Raw genomic sequence first — 19,376 nt, 5'->3', positions numbered from 1 at the left:
ATTCCGCCATCCATTAATATCAAATGGCAGAAGGCTTATATAGTTCTGCCTGCCAACCACAGGTTACACATGCAGACCCCGCATACACAGCTCTCTGTTCTGCATCTCATTGTTGTTCTGATTGATGTGGACAAGCCAAGCAGCTAAATTGAAATGTCAGCCATCATGTTAATTCTCTGGGAAACCAGCCTACCCTCCCCAAACCCCTTACCCCTCCCTCCCCCCAAAAACATTCCTCGCGTTTCCGATTCAACATCCCCCTTCCTCCTCCTCCTCCCCATTTCAATTTTAGCTTTCTTTAACGGCATCTCTAATTAATCCTCGTCGCTGCCGTCCTCGCCACTGCTCGCAGCATTCCGCCTATATCGATCATCAGACACTCACCGCTCTCTGCCTCTCTCTCTCCTTCCCCCTCCCCCTCCTGTCCTCTCTCTCTCTTTCTCTCTCTCTTTCTCTCTCTCTCTCTCTCTCTCTCTCTCTCTCTCTCTCTCCTCCACAGTGAGTTGAAGCAGGAGCTGGCGGAGGAAGGCAGCAGATGTTCCATCCTCGCGCAGCAGCGCCACTTCAACGAGCACTGCTGCATCCGCTGCTGCGCGCCCTTCACCTTCCTGCTCAACCCCAAGCGCCCGTGTCTGGACTGCCACTACAACGTCTGCAAGAGCTGCCGCACCTACAGCAAGCGCGACAAAGCCTGGCTCTGCTCCGCGTGTCAGAAGGGCAGGTCAGTTTGTTCGCACACACAGAGACACACGCGTGCGGACGCCGGTCGGAGAGAGAGAGGGGAACTTGTGATGGGAATGAATGGGAGACTGGTGCGCTGGAATGTGTCTTGTGTGGATGGGGATGAGCAGGAGTGTTAAGGATGGGTGGACTGAGAGGAGAGGAGAGGACAGGAGAGGGGGGTGTTGAAGGAGATCTGTGAGGGCTGGAAGAGACTGGACTGGAGGTCGGGGAGTGGAGAGGGAGGGATGTCACAAAGGAGAGGGGACTAAGGCTGGGCGATATTAGGAAAACCTTCGATATTTTATAACGTTGTTGAATACCTCGATATCGATATTACTCTTGATATTAGTCAAAACAATTGCATTATATAGTTTTTAATGTTTACTGCTTCAGGTCCACTGCCTGCCTAACCCAGATAATGAATAGCATATCCATGCATGCACACTGCACAGTACACATTAGGTAGGTTTTTTTTAAATAACCACACCTGATTACAGATGGATTAATTTTTTGCATGTGCTACGTACATGCATAGTGTGTCTATTAATTAATTGGACACATACACCAATACCTCATTTCAAGCCATCTTTGTCGATATATATACCTTGCATGTTGATACGTATATCAATAACTTTTCGATATTTTGCCCAGCCTTAGTGGGGACCATTTTAACACGGGGATTCTCAAACATTTTCAGCGCCAAGGACTCTTAAATTGATATGTACGCTATGTACAGTATTTGACCACGGATGCTCATTTGAAAGGATTTTGTGCAAGGGAACCCCCCCCCCCCCCCCCCCCATTAGAGAAAATGTGCTTTTTGTAAATCGCATGAAAAATTGAATGGGCTTGAAATGTTTGTGCACTTCCACATTTTGAGGATGTAGTGATTGTACACTCTGTGTGTGTGTGTGTGTGTGTGTGTGTGTGTGTGTGTGCGTGTGTGCGTGTGTGTGTGCGTGCGTGCGTGCGTGCGTGAGAGTTAAGACTGTCTCTATTCTATTCTATTGCCATTACTCAGTATTGGTCCCTGGAACCTAATTAGAGATCCTGCGCTTTTGGAGGGGGGAGCATGTGGAGTGAGAGGAACAGGGACATTTAGGTCACTGGGCTTTGAAGCATTCGTCTTTTTTCAGAAACATAACTTAAATTCATTCTTAATGGCAGGTAACTGTTTGTTTGTTTCCGCCTTATGTGTTTTCCTGATCACACTCCTGATGGAGTGGAATGTCATGTGGACCCTGGAGAGGAGAGGAGAGGAGAGGAGAGGAGAGGGTCATGATAAAGAGAGAGAGAAGGGGATCAATGTTGGGGGAAAGATTGGGGATGGTGGGGTAAGGAGACTGTGTGTGTGTGTGTGTGTGTGTGTGTGTGTGTGTGTGTGTGTGTGTGTGTGTGTGTGTGTGTGTGTGTGTGTGTGTGTGTGTGTGTGTGTGTGTGTGTGTGTGTGTGTGTGTGTGTGTGTGTGTGTTTGCGTTTGCGTTTGCGTGTGTGTATGTTTGTGTAGTTTGATGTAAGATAAAGATGCAAAAACCTGTAGTGGAGAATGAGGACACCTCCGTAAAACGAAAGAGGGAGAAACGGAAAGAGAGATAGAGCATGCAGGAAGGCGAGGCAGATGGAGGGGGAGAGAACGTTGGTTAATCAAGGAGGTCATTTTTCAGCATGTCAGGTTTCTTCCAGCATCGTTTAGCCCTGCCTCTCTCTCCTCTCACTTCTGATGACAGGGCTTGATATTTCTCTCCAGTCGCTCTGCTGTACTTGTGTTGACTTCCTTTACACGTCAGCCCGTAATAGCAGGGAAACCAAGACGGGTCCGATTTGTGCTTGGAAGCTGAAAGTGGAGTGAATGCACGTGGACAGGATGAGAGGAGAGCTGTCCGAACGGTTGTGGTAAAGGGGGCAGACATGATGCTGTGGATGCAGTGTGTTTACGCTGTCTCTGTGTAAAACACAGTCATGTTGCCATTACTCAGTATATGGGTTGAATATTGAGCTCCGGCGTTGTAGGGTGGGGTGCTTGATATCGACGCTGTCGAGCTGAAACCTATGTCCAAAACAAAATGTATAAAATAACCTGTGTTCTCAATATGGTAGTTATTAATTGCTCACCAGCCCTCGAGAGTTTTTATTTGGTTAAATATTATAGAGAGAGACATTACAGACATTATATATCCTAGCATCCCTATCTTGGGTATGATGTTATCACCGAAGATAAAGATCTACATACAAGGTACATAGATTTCACTGCCTTTGTGCAACACTATGTATTCATTTATAAAAGGATGAAATAGAGAGATGCAAGTTTTCTGTACGACGATATACTGTACTGTTGTGCTTGGAGTGTGTGTATGACGATATATCGTTACTGTCGGGAAGAAACTTGTATCTCCGTTAGGGATGGGACGATATGAAAATGTCATATCACGATTATTGTGACAAAAGAAATCGCGATTTACGATATTATCGCGATAATCAAAATCCATTATCCTGGGGCGGAACATTTGCCAAAAAATAGCAGATCTACATAGAGAGTGAAAAAAAAGCCTGTATCAAGTACGTATATTCTAAGTACCTTTTACCAATGCCCGGATATGCAGCTCAGCAAATAAAAGGTGAATTGATCCCAGTGCATGACAGAGGACGATATCACGATAAATGAAATCTCCACGATACGATTATCGTGAGTGTTTTTTATCACGATATATGATAATATCGCATATTGTCCCATCCCTAATCTCCATATTTCAACTTTTTAATGCTTTGGTTTTTTCGTGTATAAATGGTGCATTTTTATAGTGCCTTTATCCAAGGCGCTTTACATAGATTGTGCATTACATTCACCCATTCACACACACATTCAAACACCAATGGTGGAGGAAACCATGCAAGGCACCAACCAACTCACTGGGAGCAACCAGGGGTTCAGAGTCTTCCTCAATGACTCTTCTGCAAGTGGACAGGAGGAGCCGGGATTTGAACCTGCCGACCTTCGGATCATTGGCGATCCTACCTCCTGTGCCACAGCCGCCGACACTCAATACAAGAGTGTCACACAAAAGTAGTGCAAATAGCTGATCTACAAGCTAAACAACGTGTCGCTATATACTCTATGATGTACATAAATGCACGCATGCATCCATGCCTGCCTTGTTCATGCTTCCGGTACACACTGCTCTGTGTCTATCCTCCACATGCAATGTGTAGTGAGCTGCTTCATCTATTGACCCCGGATTCCCCAGAGTCAATGTTAGGGCTCTGTATGTATGTATGTGTACCGAGGCCCAGGGCTGTCAATGCGTCTCACACCTGAGCCTCCTCGACTCTGCAAGGCTGACGTGCTCTTCACACGTCACATGATACTCTCTGTGTGTGTGTGTGTGCGTGTGCGTGTGCGTGTGCGTGTGTGTGTGTGTGTGTGCGTGTGCGTGTGCGTGCGTGCATGCGTGCGTGCGTGCGTGCGTGCGTGCGTGCGTGCCTGTGTGTGTGCGACTGTGCGTGCGTGCGTGTCTGTGTGTGCGTGCGTGCGTGTGTGTGTGTGTGTGTGCACTGTGCATGCACGCATGCAGAGTGGTTGTGGTGTCTCTGAATGTGATGGATGTTGCTGCATGCATGGCGTATTGAGTTAAATGTGCTGCTCCGAGTCCTGATTGATGTGAGGAAGGAGAGAGGAAGAGATGTCTGTCTCTGTCTTTGGCTACAGTACAGACATGCCATTTCAAAACCTCACACGTCCTGCCATTGGCAAGACAGTGGATTTTCAGGAGAACATTGATTTTAAATCTACCTCTGAAGGTGGATTCTGCTTCTCAATGGGAATGTGGGAGTGGCTTCTTGTCATTTGTGGGTTTCTGTAGAGAGGCAAAACAGGGAAATAAACCTATGAATTTTCAGGAAGAGTGGTAAATACTGAAGAGTTGAAACACTGGCACATGTTTCACGCTGGCACATGACATCCGATTCTTTTGGCCAATCCAGAATTGAATCAGATGGACTATCACATCTGAACAACAAAGAAACACACATGGAAGCAGATTTTTTGCTAAGCTGATTTTTATCACATTTTTCTTCATCTCTGACTCTCCATCTCTGTCTCTCCCCGTCTCTCTGCCTCTCTATCTCTCTGTCTCTCTGTCTCTCCACCTCTCTCTCCCCCCGTCTTTGCATCTCTCTCTTTCTCTGGCACTCGGTAATGCTCTCATTAGAGCTTTAGACGGAGTCACAGATGGCTCTGATGTCACAACATTACCATGCACCCGCTACAGCGCCACAAGTACAGCACTTTTCATTAGCGTATTAAAAAGGGGAGCTTTACGCTTTGCTCTTAGCATGCATGACATTCCCCAGGCTGCATCAGGGGAGTCAGTGATTTAAAGCTGCCAACGAGTGACAGCAATTATGGCGGAGGCCGGGTTGAGCTCTGGAAGAGCCTTAACCACTTAAACCTGAGGATTCTACAAATGTCTTCTAAATCGTATAACCGTTTTCTGAAAAAATGTATGTTTCTGTGTCAGTGGTTCTGACACAGTTGGCGAATGGCAGTGGAACCCGGTGTTGTTCCAGGGACCCCCCCAGAAGCAAAGATTTTAGTTAAAAATGTTTGCCTTAAAATAATATATATTCAAAGATTTGCACAAATTTTTATGTTTTTTTTTTTCTAAAATAGTAGTATATGAGCTTGTATATCAGCTGTTTTTGAATAGCCAAAGTATAAAATAATAATGGTTAAAGTGGTTACGTGACAGTCTTAATGGGTTAAACCCCTATGTTGTTGAGCAGAGTCCTTCAGGGCTCTGTACTAGTATTTTCTGTCTTCGCTCGGAAATGTAATATCTTCGCTGAAAATAGCCATTCGACAACGCGCCGCAACGCAGTTGCGTTGGGAGCTTGTCGATCTGCTATTTTCCTGCGAAGGTTTTCCGGGAATACGGATGCCGGTGTTACATGGTTAAAGGGATATTTCACTTTAAAACACTTCTGGGGTAACGTAGCCTATTTGTAAGTTGCTCGCATTCAATAGTTAGGTATTTGATATTAATTTTATCATACATTTTTTCATTATGCATTTTACCCGTCCTGCTTTATATAAACCCATCTTGACTAATTTAAAAACACACGTTCCTGGCCCTGGTGACTGATATGGTGCTTCTAATGTGTGAGGGGGCCGCGGAAGGTAATTGGAAAAACACGGCCCTCCTCGCGCTTCATCAGCTTTTGTTCTGCATGGGATACAGTCTGTGGGTGTGGAGACTGAAAACTATATGAATGATGGTCATACGCTTGTTTAAAGGTTGTCTGTTGTGTGGCGATGACAATATCCTGCCTTTGCCAATCCGTAATCCACACTGTCTGCCACAAACAGAACATGTAAAAGCATTGGCTGGGTGTGTGGGTGTGGACCTGGCTTCATGTCTAAGGCGTTTCCTGGTCCATCTATCCTCAAGTTTATGCACTGCTTGATGGCAGAGCTGCCGCCAGATGGAGCGTTTGAGTGACAGTGTCCTCCAGCTGGGTCGGATTCAGCCTGCATTTCTTCATTGAGGTTTTTAAGTTGGTCATTATATCGCTCCTTCTGGCCCCCTGCTGAGCAGCAGCCAAGGTGTAATTGGCCATATAAAACACTTTGCGTGACAACTGACAAGTGATCTTTTGGCATCCTAATGTCATGGCCGAGCCAGCGCAGCTGGGTGAATGTAGCCTCCATGGAGTTGGTCTTGCAGAGTATTTCATTATGCGGCACTCGGTGGCGCCAGGATATCGTCTCCGTCGGGTGGAAACCTCATACCGGTATTCAAATTCATAAATAACAAAAGAAGCAGAACGACAATTTCGAAATTCTTTCGAGCTTGTAGATCTACCTCAGAACAATCAGATGCTAGTTTGTGACGCTGTTGTATGATCAAGTATGCATGCCTCAGGATGCATTGTAGGCATTTGATGTGAAAGGCCTCAAGCATCCTGGTGGCTGTACAGGGTCCATGTTAAACAACTGTCAACTGTACAGGAGTGTTGTTATGACTACCGCCAGGTCAACAGTTATTTTTGTCTGAAGGTTGAGGTCTTAATTCTGGAAGAAGCTTCAGTCTGCCGAATGAAGCTGATGTCTGTCTTATCCGGTTTTGTGTCTCCCTTTCAATGCTGCAATCTTCATAGAGGAAACTGCAGAGGTTTTGATCGATAGAACAACATTGTTTTCTGACTTTGGTCGTTCCTTGCCACGCTTTCTACATTTCCATGCATCAGAATCAATGGGGGTAAATTTACTGTAATCAAGTTTTTGTCTTAGGAATGCGACAAATACAAAGAAATACTATTGAACTCAAGTCTCCATGGTGTGAACAATTTTTTCCCTTCGGTTTTTGACCGGACAAAGCCAGATGTTGGAGCTATAGCTCTGTTCCAGGAGCACCGCCCTAAAAAAAAAAAAAGCTGTTTTTATTCCCGTTATGTCATCGACGTGTAAGGTGACCTTCTGCGTACCTAGGAAAGAAATTATTTGACAGTTTGCAAAGGTTACAGAGGTACAGTCATACAAAAAGCCCTGAGGGTGTGTTTCCATTATGGTCCTATGTATTCAATTAATCAAGAGCCACTAGGTTCGACTATTGGAAGGGGCTTGTCAGAGATGGTGAAGGTTGGTGGATGAGATGGGGTAGTGGATTCCCACTACTTGGACAGGTCAATGAAAGCCATGAATAGGTCTTGGTGGGCCTGGTGTTGCTCCCTGCACTTCTCCTGGAGTTGCCACCATAGAGTATATATAAAATAGAGAGCGGACCGGCCCCGCCCCCACTATCATTTCAATGCAAGTGCTCAGTGGCGTTTTGAAGCAACGGCTACATGCTAGCATGTAGCTAATCCAGGTGCATTCTGGGGGAAATTGGCCACTACCTAGTGGCCAAAAATGACGTCACGCTGCTCTCCGCTCATAGGAAGGATTTGTCTGGAGTGGAGGGGGCGGGGCCAAAATGCGCGTTTAGGCTGCAGTTCCAACTTTGGCCACCATCGGGGTTGCTTCAAATCTAGCCCTGGGTTCTGGGGGCTTGGTTGCCACGCTGTGAACAGTGAACACCACCATGTCCACGGTGTTCCTGTTCCTCTTCCTTTTGTTCCTGTTCCAACACTGTGACTCTGCGGCGACAGCTTTTCTGTGATGTTTTTCACCAGTCTGTGTAGCATGCTTTGGCCAGTAACAGCCAGTAGTGAAATGCCACGGCTGTTGTCTTTGTAGATGGTTACGCACGCACGCACCCCCCCCCCCCCCCCCCCCCCCACACACCCACACCCACACCCACACACACACACACACACACACACAAGCACGTTTGTATTACTATACTTACGTATTATCAAACATTGTAGGATGGCAATTTTATTCACACACGCACACACGCATACATAATTCACACACAATTGACTAGTGTGTGTGTGTGTGTGTGTGTGTGTGTGTGTGTGTGTGTGTGTGTGTGTGTGTGTGTGTGTGTGTGTGTGTGTGTGTGCGTGCGCGTGTGCGTGCGCGTGTGCGCGCACCTATGACAGTCCCCAGAGGGTTTTAAATCTTTATTAAAGACGTGTTTTCTCTCTGGCTTTCAATTCTAGCTGAGTGTGACACCCTGCTCTTTGAAGTTGTTAGAAGCCCTTTATGTATTTCATTTGTGTAATGCTGTGTTTGTCTTTTCTTATCTATTCTCTGGTTTTTGTTTCGGTTTCATTGACAGTACAGCACTTTGGTTCCACCAGATGTTTTAAACGTGCTTTTCACTATAAATAAAGGTAGATTCTTTTCTAAAATTATTATGTAGAAATACTCTGCAGTCCCGTATTCAATATTTCAAGCTCTTAAAGGACAACTTTGGTTTTTTACAACAAAGGTTCATATTTTAGATTGTAATTAGAGAAAAGAAAAGATGAGTGTTAAAATGTTTTCATTTGCTTCGTTCTATTGTTTTATCACGTTTACCGTGCTAAAATGTGGGGCATGCGTACATGTGGCTAAATATGTGTTTTTAGACACAATAAGCAAGCAGTTTCTTTATTGCTATTTTCAGTAACACTTCTAGCCCCATAAGTCACATCCAACCATGAAAGGTTGCGTTGTATCTTGGGAATGGGCTTATCTGTGTAAAATGACATATTTAGCCACTTGTACGCATGAAAACCACTGAAATAAGAATCTCTAAAACAATTGAAAGAAGTAAATGAAATAATTTTAACACTCATCTTTTATATTCTTTAATTACTAACTAAAATATTAACCCTTGTTGTAAAAAACGAAAGTTGTCCTTTAAGCTTATAGATCGGCAATAAGCTGAAGAATTGGGATGTAGTGGTTAATCTTTTCAATAATAATCTAAATAACTTTTCAAATAATTGTAGTGGGGTAAAAAAAACATTTGCCCCGAGATGTAGTGAGGTAGAAGTAAAAGTACTGTATGCTGTATATAGAATTTGAAATACTCGCAGTAAATTCAAAATACCTAAAAAATACAGTACTTGATTACATGTAGCCTAATTAGTTGCTTTCCACTATTGCATTTCTGTATGTGGCATGATTCAACAATGCTCTCCAATCATATTTCACATTTTGTTTCCAGACCAGATGTGCATGGTTTACTGCATGCCCACAATAATAGCGAGTTGTCAGGCACAAGTGTGTGCGTGTGCGTGCGTGTGCGTGTGTGTGTGTGTGTGTGTGCGTGTGCGTGCGTGTGTGTGTGTGTGTGTGTGTGTGTGTGTGTGTGTACTCAATACATTTCTGAACATTTTTTGACATTCTCCCTGTTGACCTGTGCTGTAAACACCTATGTGACCTATTTTCAGCTCATTATGCATTTCATTACTCCACAATTGGTTTACGATATTATACAACTGATGACATTATTATTCAAATACAGTAGTTGCCTTTTGGCAGTTCAACATAAAGCGATTACATCATCCATGGCAGGGAATACCGGTGAATCTATGTGGTGCTTGGTACAAAATGCAGTAATTTGGAGTGAAGCGTTATTATTGCAGATGCAGAAACAGGTCCGAAAGAGGCTTGGAACTCTAAAAAGACCATAAAGGGTCTCCAAGTACAATGAAATGGCTAATTTCTCTCCATTAAACAGTGTTTTATGTTTTATAGCTTTAATAAGTGATCCAGGTCTCATAAGCAATCTGCTATGGTGTGTGAATGTTTTCCCTACATATACACAGGTATTTTTTGAACGAAGAGGTTTTATCTCTTGACAGCATGTCAACAACTGCAGTCCTGCAATTATAAGCAGTCCATACAGTCCTTTACATATACCTTAAAACAATATTGTGTGCACACCGAAAAACAAGACATCAGGGAACAATATGTGATTTGTCAGTTATTTTCCTGAACCGATGATTTGACAAAATTGGTACATTGAAACATAAACCTGTATTTAAAAATTACATTTCTGTCCTAGCTTTTAGGCGTTGTTATCAAAACTTGGACTGTGCAGTTATGACAAATAACCTGTGTTTTGCAAAGAGCACGCAAAATGGCATTTATATTCAAGTGGAAATAGTTGTGGCCTATTTCATTTGGTGACTGATCCAAGGAATCCAGGGGGAAATCATTTTGATTTAAGAGTTCTAGGCCAAAACGTGAATCGGCCTGTTATTATGCCACCATGAGGCAGATGTGAAACATGTAGGGTGTTATTTCTTCCTTGGCCGAGTGGGAATGTGCACGCGCGGTCGAACGCTGCGTTCATCATTTGTGGCACTTACAGTATATGAAAAATCACACCTAGTGTGAAGTGAGCGGTGCTACTTATGAATTAATTTCATCAAGCGTCCCGCTAGCCAATCACAGCGCGTCCTGGGGAGCTTGGCCAATGGGACTCTGGGCGTACAACAAACTTTGAGCCGTTTGTGCCAAGATGTAGGCCATATGCCAGATGTAGGCCACGCTTCAGTTTAAGCCCTGGTCTTTTTTCAACATGTTTTTCCCATCGTTATTTGACCGGACAAAGCCAGATGTTGGAGCTATAGCTCCTGTTCCAGAAGCACCGCTCAAAAATGGAATTAATTATGAATCAGTACACATTATAGAGATAATGTGTACTGATTCGCTTGAGGTTTGGACAACTTATGTACTGTAGGAGTAAGCTCAAATTGTTCTGCAAAAATCTGTGGTGGCATTATAACAGGCCAATGTGAGAAATGCAGGGCAGAGGTTCTGATCTGCCCTCCAGGGAGTGTGATTGCAAAGTATCACGCCGACTGGTCCAACCACGGTGCCGGGGATTAGCGGTCGGGTTCACAGACGGACTGACACACAAACGCGCGCGCGCGGACAGTCGCCTTCGGCAGTACGGCCTTCGGATGCCCCGGCTGGCGGAGACAATCATTTGATGTATAGATGTAAATATTTTTTTAAATAATTTTCAAGAATAGCAATAATTGCCAATTTGCAATTTCACAAGGCTTTGCATTGCGTTGTGAGCTTGTCGATCTACTATTTCCTTTTTAATAGAGATAACTTTAAAGTTATACCATGTAACTTTTTTTATAAAACAAATCTTAAAATTGTCCTAACTGTTAAATCGCTAAAGTTTTAGAACCCCCACTCCGTTAATTTCAGCTTCTAAAGCCTTCTCTTTATATATTTTCTATGAGCCGTGAGGGGGGGAGAATTTAGACCACTAGTTGAGCAACTTACACAGTATAGCTTTAATGATTTTACAAAATAATTGTGATCAGGTGATAATGTAATAACTGACAGGCCTATAGTTGCATTAAGGATTCAGTGTATGATACTGTATGTGGAGAGGACACTCAAGGTGACTCCGCTAATTCTCTGAGATGCTTTCCAGTCTGTTGTGTCATGACAGCACTGTCAATGCACGTGCACAGCACACACGCATGCACGCATGCACACTCCTATCTTTTGATAGCCATAACATAAAGCTATTACAGCATCCACGGCAGGGCATAGCGTATCAGATCGGTGTTACGGTGTACAAAATGCAGCAATTTGGAGTGAAGCGATATTATTGCAGATACAGAAACACATTTACAGGTCCGAAGGAGGTTCAGACCTCTGTAAAGACCATTTAAGTTAAGGGTCCTCAAGTACAATGAAATGGCTCATTTCTCCCCATTAAACAGTGTTTTATGTTCTGCAGCTTGAATAAGCGAGCCGGGTCCTGTAGCCGTCTACTCTACGATGGTGCCTGTGCACTGTGCACGTGTCCACATGTAGACCACAGGAGGTTTTCCTGCTTTGTTTAAAAGAAAATACATGTACAGATGAAAGACATGCAGTACGCATACAGTTACACACAAACACATGCACATTGTTACATGTTATAGTTGCCCATACTGTACACGCACAAACACGCACACGCACACGCACACGCGCACACACACACACACACACACACACACACACACACACACACACACACACACACACACACTAGCCAGGCCTGTCAACCTGAGTGAATGGTATATATGGTGATATTAAATGCAAGGTCCATAATGTACAGTATACTCAGCAAACACATGTACACACTATGTAAAGAAACATAATTTTTTCCAGTAGAAATATGACTTTCTAGACAGACACAGATATTTAGTTGCAGAAGGTCGAGTGAAAGGGAAGAGATACAGTAGAGAGAGAGAGAGAGAGAGAGAGAGAGAGAGAGAGAGAGAGAGAGAGAGAGAGAGAGAGAGAGAGAGAGAGAGATCCACAACCATCTACAGTATATATCTTTGAACACATCAACACTGTTGCTGGAAATGCTAATAAGGCGGAAAACTAGTAATTATGTTATGATTTCACATTCATAAACAATACATATTTTATTATAATATTCTTTGGAAATCTGTGTTTGAGCATCTGAATCCGCCCTGCCCCCAACAATCAGAGAACATGAATCTGTGATCAGGAGTGGAAGAAGTCCACGCTGGTAAACTCACCCAAATTCCAAATACAAGCATATTTTAAATGATCAATATATATTTAATTTCATATTTAACCAGAGGTGCAATGAGGATTTCTTTTAACCGGGGGAACCCTATTTTAACATGCTGCACGTTTGCAATCAGTTGCGTTGAATTAATACCTGGTTTACTAAGGTACTGTAGCAGTTATTTATGCAATCAGTGCATGGGACTGCTTTTCAGACGCATTTAGCATTTGAAGCAGAACTTTAATGGCACAGTGGAATGGTGGAATCCTTCACCCATGCAGCTCAAGAATAAAAAAGATGAGCTAAATTCAGCGATTCTGAAATTGATGAATTAACTGAACACTGAAACATTTTAAAGAGAGGGAATGCAACTCTAGATGGGAGCAATAGAACTGGGCGACTTATTTTACTATTGTTTAATAAATTCAACCAAAACAGATGTAAGGACAAGTGTAGCATTTGACACCCTAAACTTTGATTGTTACAAATTACAGTGTTGTGCAATTGAATGCTGTATATACTCTGAGCTATAACATCTGGATTAACCAGATGCCTTCTTGTAGGCTATAGAGCTGCAAGACGCTTGACTATATTGTCGGGTGGGAAGTGGGAACATTGTGTGGGAGATTGTCTTTTGTTTAGAATTATTATAGCGTGACTGCTTAATCTATCTGTCTCCTCACTGCATCTCTGTTATCTCCACCACACTTCCTGTGCTAATGTGGGCCTACTGTTTAACAATAGCCTGTCATCCGTTGCACCTGCTGTTTAGTGGCAGAGAACAAAACGGGCCCTCATGCATTGCGTGACCATTTGTAAATCCAGCAGGATACGTTATAAATCTTAAATGGTGCATTTTATACAGCGCCTTTTATCCAAAGCTCTTTACAATGTGCCTTATTCACCCATTCACACATACAGAAGGAAACACTTCGACAAGGAAGGAGGAATCGGGGGCTGCCTGAGGCACTTGACTACCACCACACTAATTTCCCCTCTTTATTTGCAAGATCCTCTCTTAATGCATAAAGCAGAGAGACAAGCAAGGTACTCTAAAAAAGAATTGACTCTAATGTTCTGATCAGATTTGAAATTCATACTTGCAACTTATACAACTGGTAGTTTCGACAAAGCAATCTGATTGGTTGAAATAATCACTTGATCTTGATGATAACTAGCATTATGTAACGCTCTCATCAAGCAAAGAAATCAGCTGTGTGCTGGTCATAAAAGAGCTGAAGTGCTCCCCTCTCCCCACACTATATGCTAGCGGTTAGGCTAGCAGTTTTCATGTGAAGTTAAGGGACATAGTAGCTAAATGTGGCATTAAATTATTATAAATTCCTATTGAATACCTTAATTACAATGAAATGAAGTTGACATGTTTTTTTTAAGGGCAACAGTTGTATAATCGCAATATGACACCTGAGGGTGTGCAATATGCCAATATAATCACTTCTGTGATATGACACCTGAGGGTGTGCAATATGCCAATATAATCACTTCTGTGATATGACACCTGAGGGTGTGCAATATGTCAATATAATCACTTCTGCGATATGACACCTGAGGGTGTGCAATATGTCAATATAATCACTTCTGCGATATGACACCTGAGGGTGTGCAATATGCCAATATAATCACTTCTGTGATATGACACCTGAGGGTGTGCAATATGCCAATATAATCACTTCTGTGATATGACACCTGAGGGTGTGCAATATGCCAATATAATCACTTCTGAGATATGACACCTGAGGGTGTGCAATATGCCAATATAATCACTTCTGCGATATGACACCTGAGGGTGTGCAATATGCCAATATAATCACTTCTGCGATATGACACCTGAGGGTGTGCAATATGCCAATATAATCACTTCTGTGATATGACACCTGAGGGTGGGCAATATGCCAATATAATCACTTCTGCCCTGCCACCTGAACTTGCCCTTCAAGCCCGTTCCTGAGGCAACGCAGGCGTGATTATATTGACGATATTGCACACCCTTTCATGTCATATTGTTTAATTAAAACACGGTGGCCATTAGCAATTGATAAAAGGCCGTATTGTGCCATAAACTGACACTATTTTCAGCAACGAGATCTGGTGTTGAGGGAAAGCACTCACCAACTAAAGAGGGTTTACTTTAAGTGGTTGTCATCCATCCCTCCTCTTATGATTGTGAAGCCAATTGAAGAGAAAGTACAGTGTGTTGGTGGAGTACCGCTGACAGAGGATGTTCACCAGTTCAAAGAAGCCCACAGTCATTATACACATCTTATTATCTGCAGCTCTGCTGTCAGCCTGCCTCATTCTAAAGGCCAGGTGGAAACCGAGAAGGTCTGGCTTCAGGGCCTAAACACATGCATGCACACACACACACACACACACACACACACACACACACACACACACACACACACACACACACACACACACACACACACACACACACACACACACACACACACACACACACACACAAGGAGAATCAGATGAAAAGTCACTTAATCATCCCCAACACTTTCACACACAGTTGCATCACACACACACACACACACACACACACACACACACACACACACACACACACACACACACACACACACACACACACACACACACACACACACACACAGGGAGAGAGAGAGATTGCCTCTAGGCTGAACTATGCAGTAATTAGTTTTAGGGAAGCTCCTACATGAATTGCATTAGCAAGAAGTAAAGAAGCGTAGTTTCAATTCATCTTGGTCAACGGTGGTGCAGCTGGTACACTGTGTGCTCCAGTCACCAAGGAACAGCTAATATAAGTCCAGTACCACCTGAACTGCTACTGGATGGGTGTAGCAACGTCTGCAACTCAATGCAGTCACGGTGCGTGTTAGAGGTGCAACAATACTGAACCGAACCGGTATACCGAACCCAATGGCCCTGTCCTGAACCGAACAGCCCATACCGAATGAACCGAATTTCTTTTTTTTTAGGGTGTGACCACATAAAAACATCATTTTAACTCTTTCTGTACACTTTTTGGGGGAAAATCTTCCTCCTAGTATAATCATAAAACCTGATAATTATGTTTTAGGGGGGAAACAAATGATGACACCCCATCTTTAAAATATACTGAACATTTTGGATATTTTTTCAGAATCGTGGGCTAACTGAACCGTTGCACCCCTAGTGCATGTGCGTGCATGCGCGTTTGCGTGTGAGTGAGCGCAAAAGGTGTGTTAACAGTAGAGCAGACAATGAAGGTGCGACAGTGGTGGTGGAGAACATGGTGAGAGGGATGTTAAGGGTGAGAGAAACAGCAAGGAAAGGAAGGTGGGATGGATATTTATACAGTAAATAGTAATACTGTATAGAGAGAGGGAGGGGAGAGAGAGGGGGCCAGGGGGGAGAGATAGAAGGTGATTATTTGTTCATCTCTGTGTCTGTTCTCTCTCTAACTCATGTGGAGCAGCTGCTGCAGGTACTCTACTTGTTCAGCTATACTCCTTGACTCCAAACAAACCTTTTCAATTGACTTTGGAGGAATATAGAGTGAGTTTTCAAAGACACTCCACTGCTCACTGATCCCATCTTCTTGGCAGAGGAGAACTATTGGCAATGCAGTACAGACACAAACACACTACAGTGTTAGTGCAGTGGTTCTCAAACTTTTCCCAATTAATATGTATTTGCCCCCAGGAACCCCATCTTTTATGTTTAAAAAAAAATGGATCGCAATGTGCTTCTGGATATTTGGAATTGACCGATATCATACAATTATTCAATTATCCAATTATTCCATCGGTTCTAACCAAAACAGATGTTCTCTCAAGTCTACTAGCCATCAGGATACAAGTCCAAAGACAATGAATATTTTAAGATATTGATCTTTTTGAATGTTGTGGCCGCCATCATCTTAAAATAATAGGGCCTATCATACTGTTATGTTAAATTATATTCATATGCACCTTTATCTATATGCTAGAGTAAAGAATATATATTGTGTAATTTAAGGGTGCAGTGGATGAAAGAAATCTGCCCTGTGAGCCCAAACTGTTTGAGATTGTTAGATTTGGGGATAGTAATTTCGTGCCTTTTCAGATGCAGTGTAGCGGTAGCAATGTTCCCCAATTACAGTACACCCATCATCTCACCTTAAAATAGATTTCCCAAAGTCCAACCCTCCCTTTTTAGGTCTGATTATTGCCTCCCGCCCATATTTGCTCTATCTATCACCTCCAAATCTGCCAAGTACACAGTACAGTGCAGCAGAGCATCACAGGGAGGAGTGGTAGTGGATGGAGTGGTCCTTTGAAGGGAAGATTTCTGTGACAACCAACCCAGCACAGGTAGAGCATCCAGGGGCAGATGTAGATCTGCTAGTTTAGAAAAGTTGTGAAAATGTGTGCAAATCTTCGAATGTATGTATTTTTTAAGCAACATTAGTAACTCAAATTTTCGCTTCTGGGGGGTCCGTGGAACTGAATATTTTTTGTAATGGAGGGTCTGTGGCCAAATACATATCATTTTGGGGGTCCTTCACATGAAAAGGTTTGAGCACCACTGACATGGACATTTTTCAAAAAACCTTAGAAGGATTTGAAATATTCAAAGACTTGCACACATTTTTATGATAAAAATAAATAAATAGCAGATCTACAAGCTCGCAGCACGGCACTCTGTGCTGCAATGTGAACTTGTATATCTACTATTTTTCAATAGTTAAAGCACAATTGTGAGTGAATCTTTGTAGCCAGGGCCCAGAATTTGGTGTGACATCCCTGACAGCATCCATATGGCTCGATTGGTCCTACGCGGTGGTTCTTTGGTGGGTTTTGAGGATATTGCAAGTGGGTCACTAAATGATTGGCAAAACACTAAGATATTATTAATATTGAGAAATTGGTTTTCATTGTGATACAAATAAATACTAATAGGAACTCAAAGTAGTCTAGAGTTCTAGACTATACCAGCTGTTCTCAAAGTGGGGTACGGGGACACCCAGTGGTCCTTGAGGGAGTTCCAGGGGTCCCCAGCTAAATGATAGATAGTTAGGAACCAAATGGACCCTTATGGGTCTGTAACTTAAAGAGTTTACAAATGGAACCAAATGGACCCATTTGGTTCCATTTGTGAGTTAAATTAACATTGATTTTACAATTAAATGGCGGTCCGTGGCCTAATGCATGTCAAACTGGAGGTCCTTGAAATTAAGATGGTTGAAAATCACAGCTAGAGCCGTAAAAATCTTTTCTTATGGGGGTCTTTGGTGGCATATCTTTTCAAATGGGGTTCCCCTATACCAGGGGTAGGCAGCCTTAGGCACGGGTGCCAACATTGGCACAGGGGAGGACGATCACTGGCACACTGGCAGAAGTGTGAGAGAGAGGATGTTTTATTTTAAAATCAAATATTGTTTTGGTCAATTAAATTAAGTCACGTAATTTGCAGCAAATGACATCCTGGGTTATTGCTAATGATCATTATAACATGTGTCCTGAAAATCAAAATACGTATGATATGAATTCTTGAGGGTGTGTCATAAAAAATTATGTTGACCATGACATGGCACACTGCTATCTAGAAAATTAAATCTTGGCACTTCATTTCAAAAAGGTTGCTGACCCCTGCCCTATACTATGTTAGTTCCATTGATCCAAGTTGGAACACAATCGATTGATTGACGATTGAATAAAGACGCTCTGAAATTGCAGACGGCCCACTCATTGGACTGCCGTGTTAAATGATCTCAGATTAGTGTACAACCTAGTGTACCTCCACCAGGATGACGAGAGAATATCACACTTCTTTTCTAGTTTCTTTTTCCATCTCTTTGCATCCAGTGTTTTGTGCTTTGACATTAATGTCTTATGCAAACACTCACACACAAAAGCATGTGTGTGCGTGCACACACACACACACACACACACACGCACACGCACACACTCACACTCACACACACACACACACACACACACACACAACACACACACACACACACACACACACACACACACACACACCACACACAATTCAATTTCTATTCAAAGGCCTTTATTGGCATGAGAAAACATACGTTTACATTGCCAAAGCAGTACACAATACATGTACAATACAATACAATCGGAACAAAATATGTACAAGTGAAAGGAGTGTAACAGTTTTCATGCATCAAGGTTACATGCAGGCAGAGCAGGTATATATACTGTATATACAATGGTCTTTAAGGTGGTTGGGTTCCATTTGATATCCTTCTCCTATAACGGCAGCTCACAAATCTTGCGGCTGTGTTTGCACATTGTTTTACTTCACCCAGCAGATGTGGGATTTGGGTTGCTTCTCTCCAATGTGGGGTCTCAGTTTGGTGTTTAGTTTGTCCCATTTTCCAAGGTCTTGGTTTGCGGATGGTCCCCAGATCTCGCAACCAGCGTCCAGTATTTTTAGCCAGGTTTTTATAGGGATTTCTATTTTGATGTTTCTTTTGATGGCATAGAAAGCCCTTCTTGCCTTGTCTCTCAGGTCTTGGTTGAAATTTCCTGTGCTGCTGATGTTAGGACAAGGTAGCTGTAGTTTTTTGTTTGTTCTAATGGGATTGTATTTTGAAAGAATTGCTGGTTTTGGCGGCTGGATTGCTTTTGAAATATCATGATTTTAGTCTTTGTTAGGTTCACTGTAAGGGCCCGCGTCTGGGAGAATTTGTGCAGGAGATCAAGTTGCTGCTGCAGT

At 42.9% G+C, this 19,376-nt stretch overlaps 1 protein-coding gene across 1 annotated transcript in view; it reads left to right on the top strand.

Moving 5' to 3' along the window:
* Nucleotides 1-19,376, top strand: part of LOC308306676 (rab effector MyRIP-like) — a gene marked incomplete at both ends in the record, with an annotated part of 272,832 nt that overhangs the window by 127,403 nt on the left and 126,053 nt on the right. Inside the window, one exon of the mRNA XM_080751717.1 lies at nucleotides 500-721. Within this exon, the coding sequence (XP_080607843.1) occupies nucleotides 500-721 (222 nt within the window). The remainder of the gene's footprint in view (nucleotides 1-499; nucleotides 722-19,376) is intronic.

Source organism: Nannobrachium achirus (genome assembly GCF_963921795.1).
Source record: "Nannobrachium achirus genome assembly, chromosome: 21".
Classification (NCBI taxonomy): domain Eukaryota; kingdom Metazoa; phylum Chordata; class Actinopteri; order Myctophiformes; family Myctophidae; genus Nannobrachium; species Nannobrachium achirus.
The sequence above is the reverse complement of the archived record's forward strand: the minus strand, read 5'-3'. Positions and strand labels throughout refer to the sequence as shown.